Source organism: Tupaia chinensis, unplaced genomic scaffold, assembly GCF_000334495.1.
Source record: "Tupaia chinensis unplaced genomic scaffold, TupChi_1.0 Scaffold000434_1, whole genome shotgun sequence".
Classification (NCBI taxonomy): domain Eukaryota; kingdom Metazoa; phylum Chordata; class Mammalia; order Scandentia; family Tupaiidae; genus Tupaia; species Tupaia belangeri.
The window spans coordinates 976,212-996,220 of NW_006159939.1; the positions used below are offsets into that span (position 1 = coordinate 976,212).

Sequence of the window (20,009 nt, forward strand, 5' to 3'; positions counted from 1 at the left end):
GCCATGGGGAGGTGCTTTTTCTCTCTCCCTCTCTCTGGTGAGTGCAAGTGGTCTCTGGCAATTAAAAATAAAAAACAAAAACAAAAACTAGACCCTGGACACTTAAAGAGCTGACGGATGGAGAAGGAATATTCTGAGATTATTAATGAGAAAACTGAATAGCTGAATTTTCAACCAGGGTGTTTATTATTTTTTTATAGGTTGACTCATCTCAAACTTGTCCTTCTAAACAAGCTGCTGATAAAAACAAAGAAGACAGAAGTTCAGGTAACTTCCAGAAGAAGTCTGCAAACGTGGGTCAGCAATCTGGCTCTAAGAACACTGGGGCTAAAAAAAGAAAAATTAATGATGCCTGAGATGTGTAACTAAATTTTCCAAGAAAAGAAGTTTATGCATGTGTACACCATTAGTTTAATAGTTGCAGTTTACTGGAGTTTTTAAAACTATTTCACTGATATTTTATATATATGGAGCTACTTTTGCAGAGCTTATCTATGAAGATTTGAGAATTTGACACCTTTTGAAAATTAGAGATCACGAATTATATAATACAGTATGAAACAGGGGAAAATCTTTTGTTATGTATAAGTGCTTTATGCTTTGATATATACCTAGTTGGCTTTTCTTCTGAAATAACTTTGATAGCAATATTATACTGACATAGGCTCATTACTAAGAGTGAGTGGCATTTTAAGATGAATAATGCAGAGGATATCAGGTATAAAAACAGATGCAGAATTCAAGCAAAAAGGAATAAAGCATCAATACAAATAATATCAGCAAATAAGATACTGCTACATCTTTCTTTAAGTAAAATACAAGTAGAAGGTTTCTGAAACCACAGCTTGTTTTGACATTTCTAGTGGACCAGAATAGCTCTGGTCCACTAGAGCACATTTTGGCTAATAGAGTTATTTAGCTAAATTTGCTCCAGAGCTAAATCACAAATGAACATATTTAAGTTCAAAATACAAAAATGAATAACGAGACTTCTTACAAAGTAAGTGGTTAAATTTATAAGAAAAATATTTATGTAAATAAATTATATGGCCTAATTTCATCCGAATTTTATTTTTATATACTTTTCCACTAAAATCATCATTATGTCTACATTTTTAACTTCAGTGAGGTCATCATTAAATCAGTGTAGCCATTCATTTTATTGCCTTGTAGTTTTTTTCTCACTTGGAACTGTATGTGGTTCCTAAAGTTCTCTTTTTAGTCGAAATAATCTTCTATATCAATATTTGGATCTAGCAGATCTTCTCCATATGATGAAAGATTCATTTGGTTTAAAATTAAGTTTTCAAATGTTTCTTCTAAATCTGTGTCACCAATTAAGACAGCTCCCATCATACGCCCGTTTAGCATGACGACTTTGATGTATTCTCGTCCTTTGGTGAATCTCAGCATTAATTCATGATCTGAACCTAGGCCTTGTGCGTTGTATTTTCCTAGCAATACAACCTATATATAAGGATAAAAAAATCATTATTGTGAGTACTAAAAAGAAAATATAACATGTGGTTAATGTTATGCTAAAATAGACAGCAGAAAACTATTCAATAAAATTTTATAGCTGATGGGATGAATAGATGGCATAGCAGTTATGTCACTGGACTCCTACATGGCTGACCACGGTTCAAGTTGCAGATCCAGTGCCTTGAAACTTACATCGAGCGCGTGTGCATGCGTGTCCAAGATCCGAGGAAAAGAAGCGACGGCATCATGGCCATCCTCCCTAGGGGGTGATTTTGGGCACATGTACGCAGAGTGATTTTTCAAGCCACCAGATCTGAGACTCGAATCATGGTCTCTCTCTGTGGGAATCTAGTGCCTTTACCACCACGTCACCTGCTGGCCCCCTAGTTTAAAGATTTTTAATGAGGTGATGAATTAAATCTTTCATGGACAAATTACTTACTTTCTCTGAGCCTTCCGTTTTATGTTTCTCCTTTTTCTTAAGTTAGGAAGGAATAAAACCTGCCTTGGTAACGTAAAGAGGATTAAATAAAGACAGTATGAATGGGAAATCACCCAGTTCCTTCTTAAATATGATAGCTAACAGTTACCCTTATAAACAAAAGGCAATTTCAAATAATGCTAGAAATATACCAAAAGGGAGCACATCTAGAAAGAGCTTTTTTCCCTCTAACTATAAAATAGTATAAGAGTAAATTGGGTAATAATTATCAGGTGACTAGAAATTAAGATTAATTGGGACCAGCAGATGGCGTAATGGCTATGTCACTGGACTCCCATGTAGTTGACTGCGGTTTGAGCCCTGGACTTGGTGGCTTAAACTCACGCTGGGGTGTGTGTGTGAGTGCATGCCCAAGAACCTGAGACAAGAATGGAGGAGAAGGGACTGCAGCGTGCCCATGCCCTATAGCACAAACTTCTCCAAAAAAAAAAAAAAAAAAGAAGATTAATAGACATACTAGGTATTATAAGAAAAGTAAAAAAGTCTTTTTTAAACCATATACATTTTTTATAAAATTAGACAATCAATCATATTTAGTTATAAAACAAGCAGAAAAGGCCTGAAGGCCTAAATTTGCTTAACCATCTTACCTTATAATTAAAAAACTTTGTTACATGAGCAAACAGTTCAAAGCTGAAATCCATGTCAATTGTGTCTCCTGAACTAGCTGCGGCCATACATTTTGCTGCATACCAGCCCATCTGCCTCGCTTGGGTCCACAGCCTCATCTGAAATCATGAGAAAATGTTATACAGTACCACTTCTCATTATCATTATTTGGCAAATGTTATCTTAACAGTGTAGAATATATTCCCTTAAAAAGGTTCAATATGTGACGGTCCTTCAAACCAGGTCTCTCTTCAAATTCTGTCATCAGCATTAATACGGATGCAAACTATTGTGAAAAATGTGGTCCATTTTTCAGTAATCTTCATTTTTATTGCACTAGAGATGTAAAGTGTGCTGTACAATTAATGATCAGACAGATGTATCCCAGCCCCAGGACATCGTATCAGACTTCTGCAACTAATTCAGGGAAGTCATTTAATTTTTTTTTCTACAACAGTATTAATTTTCCATCTATTATATTTGTATTGTATTTCTACAAAGTTTTGGGATTCCTTGGCACAAAAGAACACTGACCTAGGGAGTCATAATAGATTTGAATGTCAACATTTTTACATATTTATTTAACTTTTTTGAGTCTCGGTTTCTTCTCCTGAAATCTAACTCCACCTCTTCTAAGGCTACTGGAAGAATTATAACTCCACCTCTTCTAAGGCTACTGGAAGAATTAAGTAGATTAGCCTATACAAAGCAATGTAAAAGTAACACATAATATGACCATGAGTATTGAGGATATATTTAGAAGTGCTAGATGTCTTTTTTAATTTTTAAAATTTTATACACTCAATCACTGTATATCATTACAACTTATAAAATGATTTTTCCTAGTATGAATACACAGAATATTAGACTACTTAAAGATACTATCATAAATGGGCCAGCAGGTGTTGTGGTGGTTAAGGGCACTGGACTCTCCCACATGTTGACTGTGGTTCAAGTCCTGGACCTAGCAGCTTGCTTTCTCACTTTCTCTCTCTCATTCTGTCCCTCTCTGATCGAACTAACTAACTAAATAAATAAATTTAAGTAAAGAAATTATAAAAAAATATTATCATAAATGTTATCATCAACAGATTAATTTTCCATTTTTGTGTCCCTTAAATGTAGATTTCTTTTTTATTCAGTTTCCTCTCTGTCGATAAGATAGGTGTGATGAAGTGAAAGGCAGTATACAGCAAAAGCAGAGTAGACTGATGTAGTAATAACTGGAGAATGGCTTGCAGAAGTGATCTGCAATATCTCACTGCTAGACTTGATAATGTATTCCTCAAAATCCCTTTGTGTCTTAGACTACATAAAAAAATTAATTTGTGTCCTTATTGCTTGTGCAAATCAAGAAATGAATTCTATCAAATTCACTGAAATCCAGGGACATCTGTGTGTTTTTTGGAGATTTCTTCCCTTATCAGATTATGACACATTAAGGAGGTAATATATCCTAGGGTAAAAGACATTTAAAAAAGAGTCTCACAAACTCCAATTCCTAATTAAGAATTGGTAATGGTTATGCCACAAAAATGAATAGGATGACAGTAGATAAAACTGAAAACAAGCTAGATTGAGGCATGTTGGATACCAGCAGGCTGAGAACACTATCTTAGTGATGTCTCTGCCTACATAAATACAAAATGATGTGCTGCCTCTTAAAATACACATAGCTCTTCTATCATTTTTACTTCTCAGTTAACCTGATGAATAAGACCCCTATGTGGAGCTGATCTTTTCCAAAGAACAGCACAAACTGGATCTTTTATCTGTAACATCTCTCTTGACTCTACCCTTCCTGAGACAACTCACTTTGGGTCATTCTTTAGCTCTCTTCCTGTAGTATGCTTTTTCTCCATTACAAGACCTGGTAGGCAAAACTGAGGACAGTAGGATTTCTAAGGCTGAGAAGAGCTATTCAGTGGTGGAACATTTTTCAGTAATAATTACTCCAGAGAAAGAATGGGATCATCCAGAAATAGAATGTCCTGTCTCTATGATTTATAATCTTCATAATTTATTTTTAAATCTAAAGCTGTGCTATCCAATATAGTAGCCATCAGCCACATGCACCTATTTATATTTAATTAAATGTAAATGATGGGGCCGGTAGGTGGTGTGGTGGTTAAGGGCACTTGACTCCCGACATGGAGTCCCAGACCTGGCAGCTTACTTTCTCTCTCTCTCAGGCACTCTCTCTGTCTCTCTCTGGCTAAATTAAAATAAGCAAATAAATAAATAAAGTTAAATAAAATAATTCTTTAAAAATATGTAAATGAAATTAAAGATTCAGTTCTCTAGTCACATCAGTCTTGTTTCAGATGCTTCCTTTTTTTGTTTTGTTTTTTGAGAGATTTTTTGCTATAGAGTGTGTGCACTCACTGGAGAGACAGAAAGTGAGAAATCATCCCCTGGGGGAATGGCCCTATGACATACATAGCTAGTGGTCACTTGACTGGACAATGCAGAATTACAGAACATTTCCATCATCACTGGAAGTTCTGTTGGGTCAGTGCTGATAAGCACATGGGAATAAAAACCAAAGTAACAGCCCCTAAGTCTTTTCAATGAAAAGCCATCCCAGTCAACTCTACCACTACAGAATAACTTAACAGAAAGAAAAATTCTAGTTTTTAATGTTTTTTTTTAAAGTATTATGGAACAATTCTGTGATAGGTTCTCATTAAAGAAAAACATTTGGATCACCAGGAAGTTGGATCTGCTGGTAGAAACCACTTTATTTTCAGATGGACACTCTGACAAAAACATGTGGTAATCTGTGCTGCCTCACCTGCTGCCAGAAGGGGCTGGGCTGCCAGGATGCAGTGCAGATGTCCCCTGCAGCGTAGACATCGGGAAGAGATGTCTGCATATGGTCATCCACTTTGAGACCACCATCTTCTCCTAGATCAAACTAAACAATGTTCTTCATAAGCGTAAGTGCTAAGAAAAATGAACAAGACTTTTTTATTCTAAAGTAAATGAGTAAGTCAAACTTATAACACCTTTGTATGTTGATCTTTAATAAGAAAGTGAAAAGTAGCTGCAAAGTTTAGATACCTAAGCTGAATTCCAGGGATCAAATTTCTACCAAGAGAGGCTCATAAAATTCAAAAGCAACTTATAAAATTCTTAGAATTTTAACATCAAAAATGCCCAATAATCATATAACTAGACCTATAATTAAAAACACACCTCTTTTCATAAGCTTCAATATTAAAAAGCAAAAATATAGTATCATTTCTCTAAAAGAATCACTTAAGAATTTGTAAGAGGTGTCAGTCTCTTAACCTATAAATTGCATATTATGTCCCATTAATGATAATGCTTATGCTGAGATGTTAACTGCTTAAGAATTTTATGCAGTAAAGGATACTGTAAATCACACTATAAATATAAGCCAAGTTGTTTTTAGCCATCTTAAGTTAAAAGTTTGTCCTAAAACAGTGAATATTCTTGTTTGAGAACACAGGTATTCATAAAGAATTAATACTTTAAAAATATTTGTAACTGGCCAAAAAAAAAATTGCCTTACATTGTTGCCATGGAGAAAAGGATCTGTATTTGGTATAACTCCTGTAGCGCTGACAATGAAATCACAGCCATATATCTTTTCGTTCGTCAATTCCACATATACAGGCCATAGCTCTTAAAAAAAAAAGGCAGACTTTATTCTCCAGTGTAATCACCATCAACTGTCCACAACCTATGTGAATATAATGATTGGAAACCAAAAAAGAAACAAAAAGAAGGCAGGAGATGACTTTAGAACAACATCACAATGCCCCTTAATTTTTAATGAGGATATTAGTTAAAATAATTTTTTGTTAAAACATCTCGTCCTGGGTATAGTTACAAAATCATGGCATTCTAAACATTTTTTCCTCCAAATTTGGACAATTTTTTAAAAATTTGCTAGAGGGCATGTGTATTTACTGGAGGGAGACAGACAGACTTTATAAATTATTTCTTTAAATATATTTATTAATATTTTTGTTTCATTTAGTGTTTAGTCCCATTAGCTTACTTTTCAATGTTTTTCATTCTATCCATATTCTAACTGTTAACACTCTCTTTTCCTATGGAAAAATCCGAGGAATTCAAAATAGTGGAATATCTCATATACTAAATGGCTGAATGTATTTCTTCAAATGATTACACTTCTTTTTTTTAAGAGAGATTTTTGTTATAGTTTGCTATCGGGTGCATGCACTCACCAGAGACAGAAAGTGAGAAGTCACCCTCCATAGTGAAGGCCACACTACAATCCCTTCTCCTCTATTCTCCTCTTGGGATCTTGGGCACGCATGCACATGTGCTCAGCATTAAGTTTCAAGCCTCTGGGTTCAGGACTCAAACTGCAGTCGGCCATGTAGGAGTTTACCAACGTAACCATTACACCATCTGCTGGTCCCACAAATGATAGTACTTCTTACAGGAGGTGTACAATAGGAATGAAGAGATGTACATCTTCATCCCCAATACATAGATTTTTCGATCTATTTGATTTGAAGTCATTTCACCTCCAAAGGCTTGAGTTTGTATGTTTTGTTATTATCTAAAAAATATTCTGACTCATCAGCCTGTGACAGTCAAAACACTCTGAATCCTATGTAAAACTTGAGGCTTACACAATTTATTAGAAAACCTAAAGAATATGTAGTGAAATTAAGTGACTTGGTGTTATTACGCTGTGGTTTATTTTTACTCTTCATGTTTAAATTTAAATGGAAACCTGGAATTGTTTTTCGGTATATATAACAAAATTAAATTGTCTTCAGTCTAAATAAATAGTTATGTGGTTTGTTTTTTTCTTATTCCATTATTTACCTTTGTCAGTTGTAACTGACTTATGATGATGCCTTGGAAAAGTCAAGGATTTTTTCTTCGAAAGTATAAATTCTTCCTGAAGATAGATTTTCTTTACTTCACATGTAGTTTCAATATGAATCTTATGAGAAAACTAAAATAAGAAAATATTGGTCAACTTTTTCCTTGCAGAAGAAGGACCTATTTACTCAGATGAAGAAACAAATTTCATTCACTTACATTAAAAGAGACAAAATAGTTCTTATAAGTGGAAATACATTAGAGGCCCCAAAATAAGCCTCAAGTTTTGTGCATGGAAGAACTGAGCAGAAGTTCATTCAGCAGAGAATCAGCAGCTGCACTGGCAGGTAGCACAGAGGGCGGGATTTTTAGTGTAGACTTCATTGCTCATTTCACATGTATGTTTTTTTATTACCGTAGTTACAGACTAAAACTTCTTCAGGGCATGTCTCTCTTGATTCACTGTTTATGGCAAAACTGTAGTGAGGTGCCAGGTAGATATTAGATACTCTGTAAATGTTTACCGAACTAAGCTGCTGACCATGTCAGGTTAAAAATACAATCAACTTTAGGATCTGAAAGTCAGAAAAAAATGATTGTGCATCATTTCCATCACAAAAATTAGATGTATCATGAAGCTAAATCCCCACCTACCTAAAGCTGAAAACTAAAATTTTAAAGAAATCACAAAAGTGGGACCAGCATGTGGTGTGGTGGTTAAGGTGCTGGACACTCCCACATAGGCAACCAAGGTTTAAGTCCTGGACCTGGTGACTTGCTTTCTTTCTCCCTCTGTGTCTCTCTCTGGTAAAATTAAAATAAATACATAATTTTTTAAAAAGAATCACAAAAGTAATGAACTGCTTGCACACTTCTTACAGTATGTATTTTCTATTTAATCACTATACATCTTTACAGCATACAATAGAGTTTTTCAAAGCATGCATGCGGTGTGTGTCAGTCAGGTCAAAGATGTTACCATCTACGTCATCCTAAACAGATAACTTTCCATTCTTGTTTCTGTTAAATGTCTTCCTGAGCCCTCCCTCACACTCTCCACTGTATCCTGTCCTATGTAATCTCTGATACCTACACTTGCCCTTCCTGCTACTTTATCTTCTAGTCCTTCACTTTATGCCATAGAGTGCAGACATTTGGTATACCGAATGGGGACATACCATGCCTTTCATAGTCTGGCTTGCTTTAATTAGCATTAGATCTTCTATATTTTCATCTTTGTATCAAATTATAGTATTTAAATATGAATCTTAAGAGAAAACTGAATATATAGTGATTAAATAGTAAATACATATTGTAAGAAGTGATTTCTTTAAAGTTTTGGTTTTCATCTTTAGGTAGGTGGGGTTTTAGCTTCATGATACATCTAATTTTTGTTGTTAACAGTCTTTTAACAACTATTTAAAAATAAAACTTCTGGGACCAGCGGTTGGCGTAATGGCTATGTCACTGGACTCCCATGTTGTCGACCGTAGTTCGAGTCCCGGACCCAGTGGCTTAAACTCACACCGGGCATGTGTGCATGTGTGCCCAAGATCCTGAGAAGAGAATGGAGAAGGGACTGTGGGGTGGCCACCCCCCTTTGGGGGGGGGTGATTTCTCGCTTTCTGTCTCTGTCTTTCTGGTGTGCGCACATACCCTATAGCAAAAACCTTTCCAAAAAAATAAATAAATAAAAATAAAATATCGAATGAGTAAAAACGGGTCATCTGCTTATCTAATTAGGATATTAAGTATGTATTTAAATCCATCTAAATCCATCTAATGTAACCTTTATAATATCAGTTTACTGCATGACTCTGACGTGACCTTAAAATAGGACAGGTATGTTTGGTATAGTCTGGATCTGGGGCTCTTGTCTGCAAAGTTAAAATGAAGGCTGAGTGTTGTTTTTGCTGAATCTGATCTTCACCTATCTCTGATAGACAACTGTGACAAATAGCTTTGAAGTTCTTTTGCAGAATGATGGATTTTAAGTAAAGTGACCTAGCAATTCTTTGCCTTTTTATTTGTAACCAGACTTTAACAAATGGTTCAGGAATTCAAAATTACATTTAGACATGTCTAATCAGTATATGAAAACATACCTCTTTTGTTCCTTTAAGATTCAAACCTTCATGCCAATCTGGTCCCAAGGCACTGCCTATATTATCAGCTTTAGCTTTGCTTCTTGCTTCCTTTTTCCTTCCTGAAGAGAGAAAATCAAATGAAATAAAAATTTCCAGGTAGAGAATTATGCTATATTCTGAAGTTTTAGGCAATGTAATGATTGTCATATATTAAATGTGGTTAAATGAAGTTATCTATATTAATAATTTTATTTAGAAACATATTTTAGTATTTACTTTGTTAATTATTTTAATATTTAATTCATAGCTACAAATGGTAGTCTTTCAAATTGAATATTTAGTATCAGCACACTTAACACATCTTTTGAATCTTACATATACTGTTTAATATGAAAGGTTAAGAAAATTAGTCATCAGATTTATTTTCCAAATTCATGTCAATTTCTGGCACCTCTAAAACTTAGAAAATTCTTGAATTTTATAAGCCAAAAGTTAAAAAAAGCTACCGAGGCCAGATGATTGCTTAGAGGTAACAGCTGGATCCACAGCTGGAAGTTCCCCAGTCCTAGTGCCTCACTGTACATGCCTGGTGTGTACGTGTGCCTATGATGTGAGACTGAGGCTGGTAGTGGATGGTGGAGCGAGGACCCTGTTGACAATGCTGTCTGTTTCTCACTGAAGCACGGAGTGAGTAAACCTTTTGGAGGAGATGCTATTATCAACAAAAGTGAGGTTTGTTTTAGCATTTAAACTCACTGCAGTTCATACAAAATTATCTTAGCTATTGCCGGATTACGGCATCTGTTTGCAAAGATATAGATGGGCTGCTTTATTTCACTATGTTCTAGAAAATTCTGGAAACTTTAGGTAAAGATATAGAAAAAATGCTATCCTTATTCTTAACCCCTAAGTATATTTTACTAAATTTTCTCATATAGTTAAAAAATAGTGTAATCTGTGAATTAATGAGCTAGATATTATATTTACCTTCAGTTGTATATCTGGTTCTTTTATGTGCAATTTTAGCATCTGATTTTTCAGCAATGAGCTTTGAAGTCAAGAATTCAGCTGCTCCTGCATCAAAAAATGTATTCCCAATTGCTTTATCTTTAATGGCCCAAATGATTTCACAGCCTTCAATTTCATACCTAAAAGGAATATTAAAATTTATTTAGAGTAATTTCAAAAGCCTAGGTAAAAATCTTCGTCTCCAAATAACAATTATCTACTAAGACAAAAGTAAAGAAAATATTTCAAGGGAAATTGGGAAAGACTAAGTAAAAAAGAATGTAACAATCTTTAGGGATAAGAGTTAAAAATAGAATGTATAATAAAAATTTAATCAGTTCACTGAGAACCTATAATTGACAAATATATTTATTGAATATCAAGGAAATTTCATTACAATGAATATCATTTCAAAGTGTTCAATTCTATAATATAGTTGTTATGACTTTCTCTCAGGATTCCCAGGAGTAAGCAGTGCTTTGATCTGGCTACAGTGTTACCAGCACTGGATGGGTAGTATGTTGCTACAATACTGAGAACAGTCTGATGACTTGCTAAAATTATGGCAGGGGACAAAAAAGGAAAGAATTAGTTATAAGCTAAAATCGTAACTTCGTTATTAATGAACCATTACCTTATATTTAATCCCCTTTATCTCACAAATATCTAAACATGTGGCCCATGAAAGATATGGTTCACAGAAAGATCAGGATCTTAGAGGAAGAATGTAAGGGCATGGTATATATAAGCCACCTTCCATTACTACTCAAAAACCAGCGTCTGGTATTTGATGTTTTTTTTTTTTAGGTTTAGACATTAAGAATGTGATTTTCTAAGCAATAGTCCTTTCACAAAGTCCCTGAAGTCCATTATAATTAAAATGATCATGTAATTTATCATCTAACCCAGGGTACTATCTATTAATAATTATTTTGGTACAAATAGTGTAAATTTGGCCAATCCTAGACAAACAAGATACATGGTCATCCTAATTATAACAGGATTGTATTTTAACTTGCCACATCACTAAGAATACTATGGGGCCAACAGATGACAGAGTGGTTAAGGTGCTAGACTCCCACATGGTTGACTGTGGTTTGAGTCCTGGACCTGGCAGTTTGAAACTCACGCCAGGAGTGTGTGCATGCATGCCCAATATCCTGAGAGAAGAATGGAGTAGAAGGGCTTGCGGCGTGGCCATCTCCCTTGAGGCTTGATTTTTTTGTTTTCTGTTTCTCTGGCGAACACGTGTGCCCTATATCAAAATACTCTTAAAAAAAAAAGAATATCGTGTATTAATGTATTCACGTTTTTTATGGTACAAAGTATTGCCATCTTTGTATCACAATGTAACCTAGTTAGGTTATATGATTTTTCAAGACTAATCAAGAAACATGTCACAGCAAAAAAGTTTAGTATATCTGACTCTTCAAAAAGAAAGTGAATCAATGCTTTGCAGGCCACAGAGGGTATTTTTCAATGTTTTTGAACTTGAAATACCATTTGAAGATGAAGATATTTTGTGCTAATTAACATGTTCACACTTCCTGAAGTTCTAATAATTAACAGCTGGGAATATTATACATCCTAAAACAGGAGTTGCAAACATTTGGGTATCATTAGCCAGATGGGTAACATAAACAAGTGAAATAGAATAGGTACAAGCAATAAAAAGAGGTGGGGATGGGGTAAACAGGTAGCATGGTGGTTAAGGCTCTGGACTCCCACATGGCCAATCACAGTATAAGTCCTGGACCTGTGCCTTGAAACTCAAACCAGTCGTAGTTGTGTGTGTGCCCAAATCCCAAAAGAAAGTAGAAGGGACTGCATTGTGGCCATCCTCAAAGGAGGTGATTTCTCACTATCTTCTTCTTTTTGTATCTTTCCAGTGACTGTACATGCTCTATGGCAAAAAAAAAAAACCAAAACCAAAACCAAAAAACCTGAAAGAAGGAAAAAAAAAAAAAAAAGAGGCAGGGACTGAGGATAGATATCTCTGAAGTACACATTTAAATTATTTTTAAACGTAGCGCATATTTATAATACACATCTATGGATTAAATCTGGGCAGTCATGGATGTATGACTCCTTGAAACCTAAAGCATTCCCAAAACATTTATGTCTTGTAAAGAAATTGCTACAACTATGGATTCCATGAGAGTTAAAAAATAAAAGTGGATTTTTCTGCTTGAAAACATGAAAAGAATTATATTTACCTTTAATTTTTCAGGATTAAAGATGTTTTCTAGTCTTAAAATAATCACATGAATCCCAGACCAATTCTTTTTTCTCTTTTTTTAGAGGGAAATTTTTGTTATAGGTACATGTACTTGCCAGAGAGACAAGAGACAGAAAGCGAGAAATGCCCCCAGTGGGGATGGCCACGCCACAATCCCTTCTCCTCCATTCTTCTCTCGGGGTCTTGGGTGCACATGCTCCTGGTGTGAGTTTTAGGCTGCCAGGTTCAGGACTTGAACCATGCCTGACCACGTGGAAGTCCACTGATGTAACCATTATGCCCTCTGCTGGTCCCCCAATTCTTAATATTTAAAAATATATACTTACACTAACTCAAGTGCAATACCACCGTTTCCTATGATCATTATTCGTTTAGCTTGAGTCAGCTGTTTCTGAAATTCCTATATTAAAAAGAAAATGAGATAGTGGGCACATACCTGAAAAAAAGGGTTCACTAATAATATTCTGAAAACGTAAGTACTTACTTGAACTTACAAAGGAACAGTAAAAGAAACTCACTTTCCCACTCTGCTAGGAGCCCCCCCACCCACTTAACATTACAAATTGTCCCCTTTGTACATCACCACAAGATGCCTTCTCAGCAGTGCCCCCCTTATTTCCCTTGCCTTTTATGTCATTACACTTAAGAGTACTTCAGAATTTCAGCAAGAGATGCTGCCTTCAGTTTGCTACTTTCCCAACTATCTGACCAGTTCAATTATTCTTTCTTTTCTTCCAGTCATTCAGTTGACACATTTCCCTAGTCATGCAACACTTGAAACTATCAGGAATGAGAAGCAGAGCAGCACAGTTATTAAGCACAGACTTCTGCAGCCACTGGCTATAGCGGTTAAGCAATGCTTAATGTCTCTGCAGCTCAGGTTCCTTCACTGTAAACGGAAACTAAATGATTATACCTCCTGAAGTTTCTGTAAGGAATATATGAGATAATGTAGCTAAAGCTATTAGGAGTAGCAGGCACATAATAAAACTTAACATTTATTTTTAAAAAATGTTATGCTATAGGACCAGCAGTTAGCGTAATGGCTATGTCACTGGACTCCCATGTAGTTGATCGCGGTTCTAGTCCCAGACCCGATGGCTTAAACTCATGCCGGGTGTGTGTGCGTGTGTGCCCAAGATCCCAAGAGGAGAACGGAGAAGGGACTGCAGCATGGCCATCCCCCCTGGGGGGTGATTTCTTGCTTTCTGTCTCTGTCTTTCTCTTTCTGGTGAGCACACGCGCCCTACAGCAAAACCCTCTCAAAAAAAAAAACAACAAAAAAAAAAACAAAAAAAAACTGTTATGCTACTACCATTATAAGATAGCTAACTGATATCTCCAGTCCCCCAAAAAAGATCCCCATGAGCTTAGGAAGCCACTGGCTCTTAAGTAAAGAATAGTACCTCTGCTTCAGAATGTCACCGGAACAGATACATCCCTCCTCCTATTACCATTTCTATTAAATTAACCCCCAAACTTATAATATTTAATAATTACTGAAGTTCTTTAAAATTTTACAATAAATAAAAAACTGATATTAATTTTAGTTTGTCCTTCATTGAGGGTAGTGGACAATTTAAGAAAGATCTATAATCAGTACTAGACAAAGAGATGACAGACAGAAGTTTAAACTGTATAGCTGATCAACTTCATAGCTACTTTAGGTAGACACTTAATCTCTTGATCTGTTTCCTGTTTGTAAAGTGGGAGTAATAACTGTCACATGGATTATCATGATGATTCAATGGATCTGTGTATGTAGAAGGCCTAAGTGGAACACAGTTCTGAGCGCAATGTCTGATAACTTGAACCTAAACTGCTTATAAGAAGATAATCAAGTTCTGGGAACCAGCAGTTAGCGTAATGGCTATGTCGCTGGATTCCCACGTAGTCGACCGCGGTTCGTGTCCCGGACCCGGTGGCTTAAAACTCACGCCGGGCGCGTGTGCGTGCGTGCCCAAGATCCCGAGAGGAGAATGGAGGAGAAGGGATTGCGGCGTGACCATCCCCCCTGGGGGGTGATTTCTTGCTTTCTGTCTCTATGTCTCTCTCTGTCTGTCTGGCGAGCGCACACGCCCTACAGTGAAAATCTCTCCAAAAAAAAAAAAAAAAAAAGAAGATAATCAAGTTCTTTTAGTTTTTTTTTTCCCTAAATTCCTAATTACTGATATAAAAATTGGCTGAAAGAAAACATTACTAATTTTCATGAATATAAAATATTATATAATGCAAATTCACCACCTCTGGGAAAAAACAACAATGAGCTTGAGATCAGATAAACTACTAGACAAAATAAAAGTTTCTTTATGTTCAAAAATGTTTAGTTTCACAACATTTAATCCTATTCTTCCTCTCCTTTTTTCTTAACTTAAACCCTGAAATAAATTACCACAAGAAGTTGCATAATGCTCCAGGTATAGAAGTTTCACTTTATTGGGATAGTTTTTCACAGTTCTGGACCAGAGCAATAAAACAAGTGATTTTTTTTCAGTTGCATAGATTAGTCATGGTTCTCAACCAAATAAATCTTTTGGATATTAACTTCTTTGCTGGAGAATAAGTTCAAGAAACGTTGAGTATGCGTTCTCCTTTTCGTGATGTAAGTTGCAAATCATGTATCTCCAGAGTACAGAAATATATGTACATGTAGTGTAAACTGTAACATTCTGCAGAGTTGTTCTATAGTCTAGGATATCTCACAATCAAAGGGACACAGAGTAAAAACTAAATTATCAACTAAGAAAATAAAACTGGAGTAATAAAACACTATAACCACTTCCTGGTGTACGGGTCATGAGACAAAAACCACCCTTTGGCTCTTACAGTATAGGAATTAACATTACAAGTGGAACACTTTGAGAAGGAGAACAGTCTAAGGCATCTTCATGTTTCCTTCCCAAGACCCAACCTTAAAAAGTTACCTGAGCACTGTCTGTATCACGGATTCCTAAAACATAAGGATTTCCTTCACATATCAACTTCGGTCTAGCTCCAGCGCACAGACAGAGTTTCTTATACTCGAGCTTACTGCCGTCTTCTGTTAAAATGTACTGGGAACACATATAGCAATGAAAAGAAGAGAGAGAAACACATCTGTAAAATTTAAAAATCCAGTAAGGCAAAAACGAAAAATAATACATTAAAGTTGCCTCTTCATGGCACTCAGGACTTACTTTGTTATAAAATTACAAAACTTAGCATGAAAATACATTTCTACTCTAGTGATTCCTAATCATTTTAGGATCATGAACCATTTTGAGAATTATGAAAACTAGCCTTCTTCACCTAGAATAAAGAGGCACAAGCACACAAAATTCAGCACTAAATTTCAGGGAGTCCAATGTTTGGAATGACATGTTGACTTTGGGTCAAAAACTAAACGTTAAAAAAGTTTTGAGTGTTTTGTTCATATTACAACTGGAACAGGTCTTAAAGATGATGTCTGACTTCAGTGGAAATTACTATAAAAAAGATCTAGTGATTATAATCATATCACGCCTTACTATCTGCTAAATTGCTTTGGGGAATTATTATTATTATTATTTTTGGAGAGGTTTTTGCTATAAGGGCGCGTGCGCTCGCCAGACAGACAGAGAGTGACAAAGAGATGGAAAGCGAGAAATCACGCCCCCCTCCAGGGGGGATGGCCATGCCGCAATCCCTTCTCTGTTCTCCTCTCGGGATCTTGGGCACACACGCACATGTGCCTGGCGTGAGTTTTAAGCCACCGGGTCCAGGACACGAACTGCGGTCAACTACATGGGAGTGCAGTGACATAGCCGTTATGTTAACTGCTGGTCCCAGGGGAATTATTTTTAATTAAGTGAAAAACATGTTGACTTTTTACTGTGACATGTATTGGGCTTAGGTTATTCATATTTATTTTTCATAATACCACTGAGTCTAAAACTATGTATTAGAGATCTATTGTGTTTGCTCCTTAATATAGAATGAAGATCTCCATATATGTAGCAACCTTTAGAAAGCAGATAAACTTAAATGTATGTTACTGTGAGACACTCGACTTTGTTAAATGATTTAAGGGTTAATGTTCGTGCCACAGGTTAGATTTATAGAACTTAGCAAATCATATCATAGTACTTAATATTCACTGAGAAATGTATTACCCAATTGAACTCTTAAGCTGCATAACAAATATATAAAATCCTTAATCCAACATAGCATAAACTCTATAGAAGTTTTATTTAAGTCTTCTGTCAGATAATCTGATTAGAATTTTATCTGACAGAAATAGAAGTCAATTTAGACAAAGACCAAACAAAAAATAATTTGCGGGACCAGCAGATGGCGTAATGCTTATGTTGCTGGACTCCTAAGTAGTTAACTGCCATTAGAGTCCTAGACTAGGTGACTTAAAATTCATGCCTGGTATGTGTGCCTGCGTGCCCAGATCCCAAGAGCAAAATGGAGGAGAAGGGATTGTACTGGCCATCCCCTCTGGCAGGTGATTTCTCACTTTGTCTCTCTATCTCTCCAGTGATCACAGGCACCCTATAGCAACATCTCTCCTAAAAAAAAAAATACATTTAGCTACTGTACAAAACAGTATAAACAAAAAACTTTTCATTAGTAACTGCTAACTTTTACAAGGTAGACTTGAAAGTAAATTACACAATTTCTAATGCACTAAAGAGTGTACAGGATGATGGATGAGAAAATGCAGACACTTATCACCATCAGGTACGTTTCAATGGTAACAGAAGGCACATAGATTCATTCAACTGCCCTAATATACAACGTCCCTCATTGGTATGGCTTTGAAAGTCCACCTTAATTTGCAAAATCAGTTGACAAAGACGTACTATGAATATGTATCAAACACTGTTAAGTATGAGAAACTTACTCTGGGATTTTGAAATTTAGAGTTTTAATTTTTTTCTCATAAAACTCAGTACTTATCACTTAAATTGTTTCAAATGTGGTGTGTGTGTGTGTGCGCGTGTGTGTGTGTTTCTCCTACAAGAAACTCACAAATTACAGCTGCCTAATAGAAACAACTACAGATCCTGCTTCTCACTGTGCCGATAGCTCATCCATGGATATTATAAATCATGTGAAAACATCCTTTCTTGACACTGCTTTATTCATTCTCATGTCTGAGGAGTTACCGAGACCTGCTGAGGTTATAGCAGAAATACCACACAAACCTGGAATCGTCTTTCCAACTACACTGTCCCTGGTTTAGGCCGTACGTCATTTTGGACTACTTACAGCTACCTCCTCATTTGGTTATTGACAACTAGGCATTTGCTCTACCCCACTGCTTCCTTGACATTGCTGTCAGATAGATCTTTCTTAAACAGAACAGGGGCCAGCAGTTAGTGTAATGGCTATGTCGCTGGACTCCCATGTAGTTGACCGCGGTTCGAGTCCTGGACCCGGCGGTTTAAACTCATGCCAGGCGCGTGTGCATGTGTGCCTAAGATCGCAAGAAGAGAATGGAGAAGAAGGGATTGCAGAGTGGCCATTCCCCTGGAAAGTGATTTCTTGCTTTCTCTCTGTCTCTCTCTGTCTTTCTGGTGAGCACACGTGCCCTATAGCAAAAAACCTCTACAAAAAAAAAACAAAAAACAAAAACAAAAAACCCCTCTATTTTCTCATTCTGACCCCACTTAAAATCACTTTACAATCTCTCCACTGAATATAAAATACACTCAATTTCTTAGCCTGACATTTAAAAATTCTTTATACTCTTATTTGCTTCTCTCTTTAGATTTTTTGCCAATCTCCTTTACTCATCTACCCTTTGACTTCCTCACTATTTCACATGCCCTCTTTCATTCCTTTGGACCTTTGAACATTCAGTCCTTTCTAGCTGAACTGCTTTTTTACACCTGGAGAACTCTTTAATTCATCTATCTCACAACCTAGCTCAGAGCCAGTTCTGTGGAACAGTAGAAAAGCACTACCTTCCTTAGGAGAAGGTAGTTCCTACATGGTGGGTTTATGTGCTTGGCCAGTCTATCTGAAACATACCAGGTATGTGTATAAGCACCCAAGATCAAAAGGACCAGAGGAAGGGGACCACAGCATGACCAGACCTTGTAGGGGGTGCTTCTCTCTCTCTTACTCTCTTACTCTCTCTCTCATGCTCCCTGTTTTGAATGCACTCAAGTGCTTTATCATGAATAAAGAAAAACAAAAACAAAAAACCCAACTCAAATTCCTCATAAGAGCTTTGCTACTATTTCAATGACTCTGCTTTTTACATGTCCATCTAATTATGTGAATTCACGTCTGCATTCCCTATGACACTGACAGCTCCTAGGAACTGTATTTGTATTATTCCCATTGCATCCCAGCACCTAATGCAGTACCCAGAACACAGTGGAATTTGAAATCTGAAAAATAAAATGCCTAAGTAAGTAAGATAATTACATAATCTCGATAAACACAAAAAGTATCTGTTTTTTTGGGAAAATAATGGAAATCAATGTCACTAAACTTTATATATTAATGACTTAAAATGGTGATGGAGGCAGAGAGAGGATCAAAAGCAATCAGACAAAACGTCACCAAGATTTCACAATGGAGAAATGTCATTAAGGGAAAAAAAAAAAATCTTACGTGTTCTTCACTCTTTAGTTCCTTTACTCCAGATTCAATAACTTTAATGTTGGGAAAGCGATTTTCTAACATGGTACCTGGTTGTTCTTCAACATCAAATTCTTCCAATACTTTAGACACCTGTATTAGATGGAAGAGATAAAAATGTGTATTTTTAAAAAATTGTTTTCTTTTAAGAATCTTACACCATAAGAATACTTTCATTTGTTTTTATACACTTCTATTTCATATTCATAACACAAGAAAGTTATCCAGCTGCATTATACACAGTAGGAGGACTACAATTGGGATTTCAAGACTTGAACTCACACATGAGTTCTGCTCCTCAGGTAAGTCACTGAACTTTAGACTGCTGGCCTGTAAATCAGGCTGACCTATAAAATAAGGCCTAACTCTACTTACTTCTTCACAGTTTAACCAAACAACTTTTCTACTTCCTCATCTTTCTAGCTTTCTCTGTCCATTTACTAGAAGACCTTATTGGAATCTAGTTTTTGGGCTCTTTTTTGCAGATCTCCAAAATCACTGGCATCCTTTTGAACTCTACTAGAGTATGGAGGTTCCTCAAAAATAAAAAACAGAACTACCACATTATCTAGCATATTATCTATTTGGTATATATAAAAAGGCTACAAAATTAGTATGCTGAAGAGATGTC

At 36.0% G+C, this 20,009-nt stretch overlaps 2 protein-coding genes across 5 annotated transcripts in view; one reads left to right on the forward strand and one right to left on the reverse strand.

Annotated features, from left to right (window-relative positions):
* RECQL (RecQ like helicase) overlaps window positions 1–1,157 on the forward strand; it is a 30,250-nt gene extending 29,093 nt beyond the window's left edge. For all 4 annotated transcript variants that reach the window (XM_006155077.3, XM_006155080.3, XM_006155079.3 and 1 more), the window contains exon 15: window positions 201–1,157. In XM_006155077.3, coding sequence (XP_006155139.1) covers window positions 201–356 — 156 coding nt within the window. In that variant the 3' untranslated portion in view covers window positions 357–1,157. The remainder of the gene's footprint in view (window positions 1–200) is intronic.
* PYROXD1 (pyridine nucleotide-disulphide oxidoreductase domain 1) overlaps window positions 561–20,009 on the reverse strand; it is a 23,179-nt gene continuing 3,730 nt past the window's right edge. The window contains exons 3-12 of the mRNA XM_006155081.3: window positions 19,352–19,471; window positions 15,685–15,813; window positions 13,087–13,160; window positions 10,501–10,661; window positions 9,532–9,632; window positions 7,427–7,559; window positions 6,132–6,244; window positions 5,388–5,510; window positions 2,575–2,712; window positions 561–1,467 (exon numbers count right to left, since the gene is read on the reverse strand). Coding sequence (XP_006155143.1) covers window positions 1,219–1,467; window positions 2,575–2,712; window positions 5,388–5,510; window positions 6,132–6,244; window positions 7,427–7,559; window positions 9,532–9,632; window positions 10,501–10,661; window positions 13,087–13,160; window positions 15,685–15,813; window positions 19,352–19,471 — 1,341 coding nt within the window. The 3' untranslated portion in view covers window positions 561–1,218. The remainder of the gene's footprint in view (window positions 1,468–2,574; window positions 2,713–5,387; window positions 5,511–6,131; window positions 6,245–7,426; window positions 7,560–9,531; window positions 9,633–10,500; window positions 10,662–13,086; window positions 13,161–15,684; window positions 15,814–19,351; window positions 19,472–20,009) is intronic.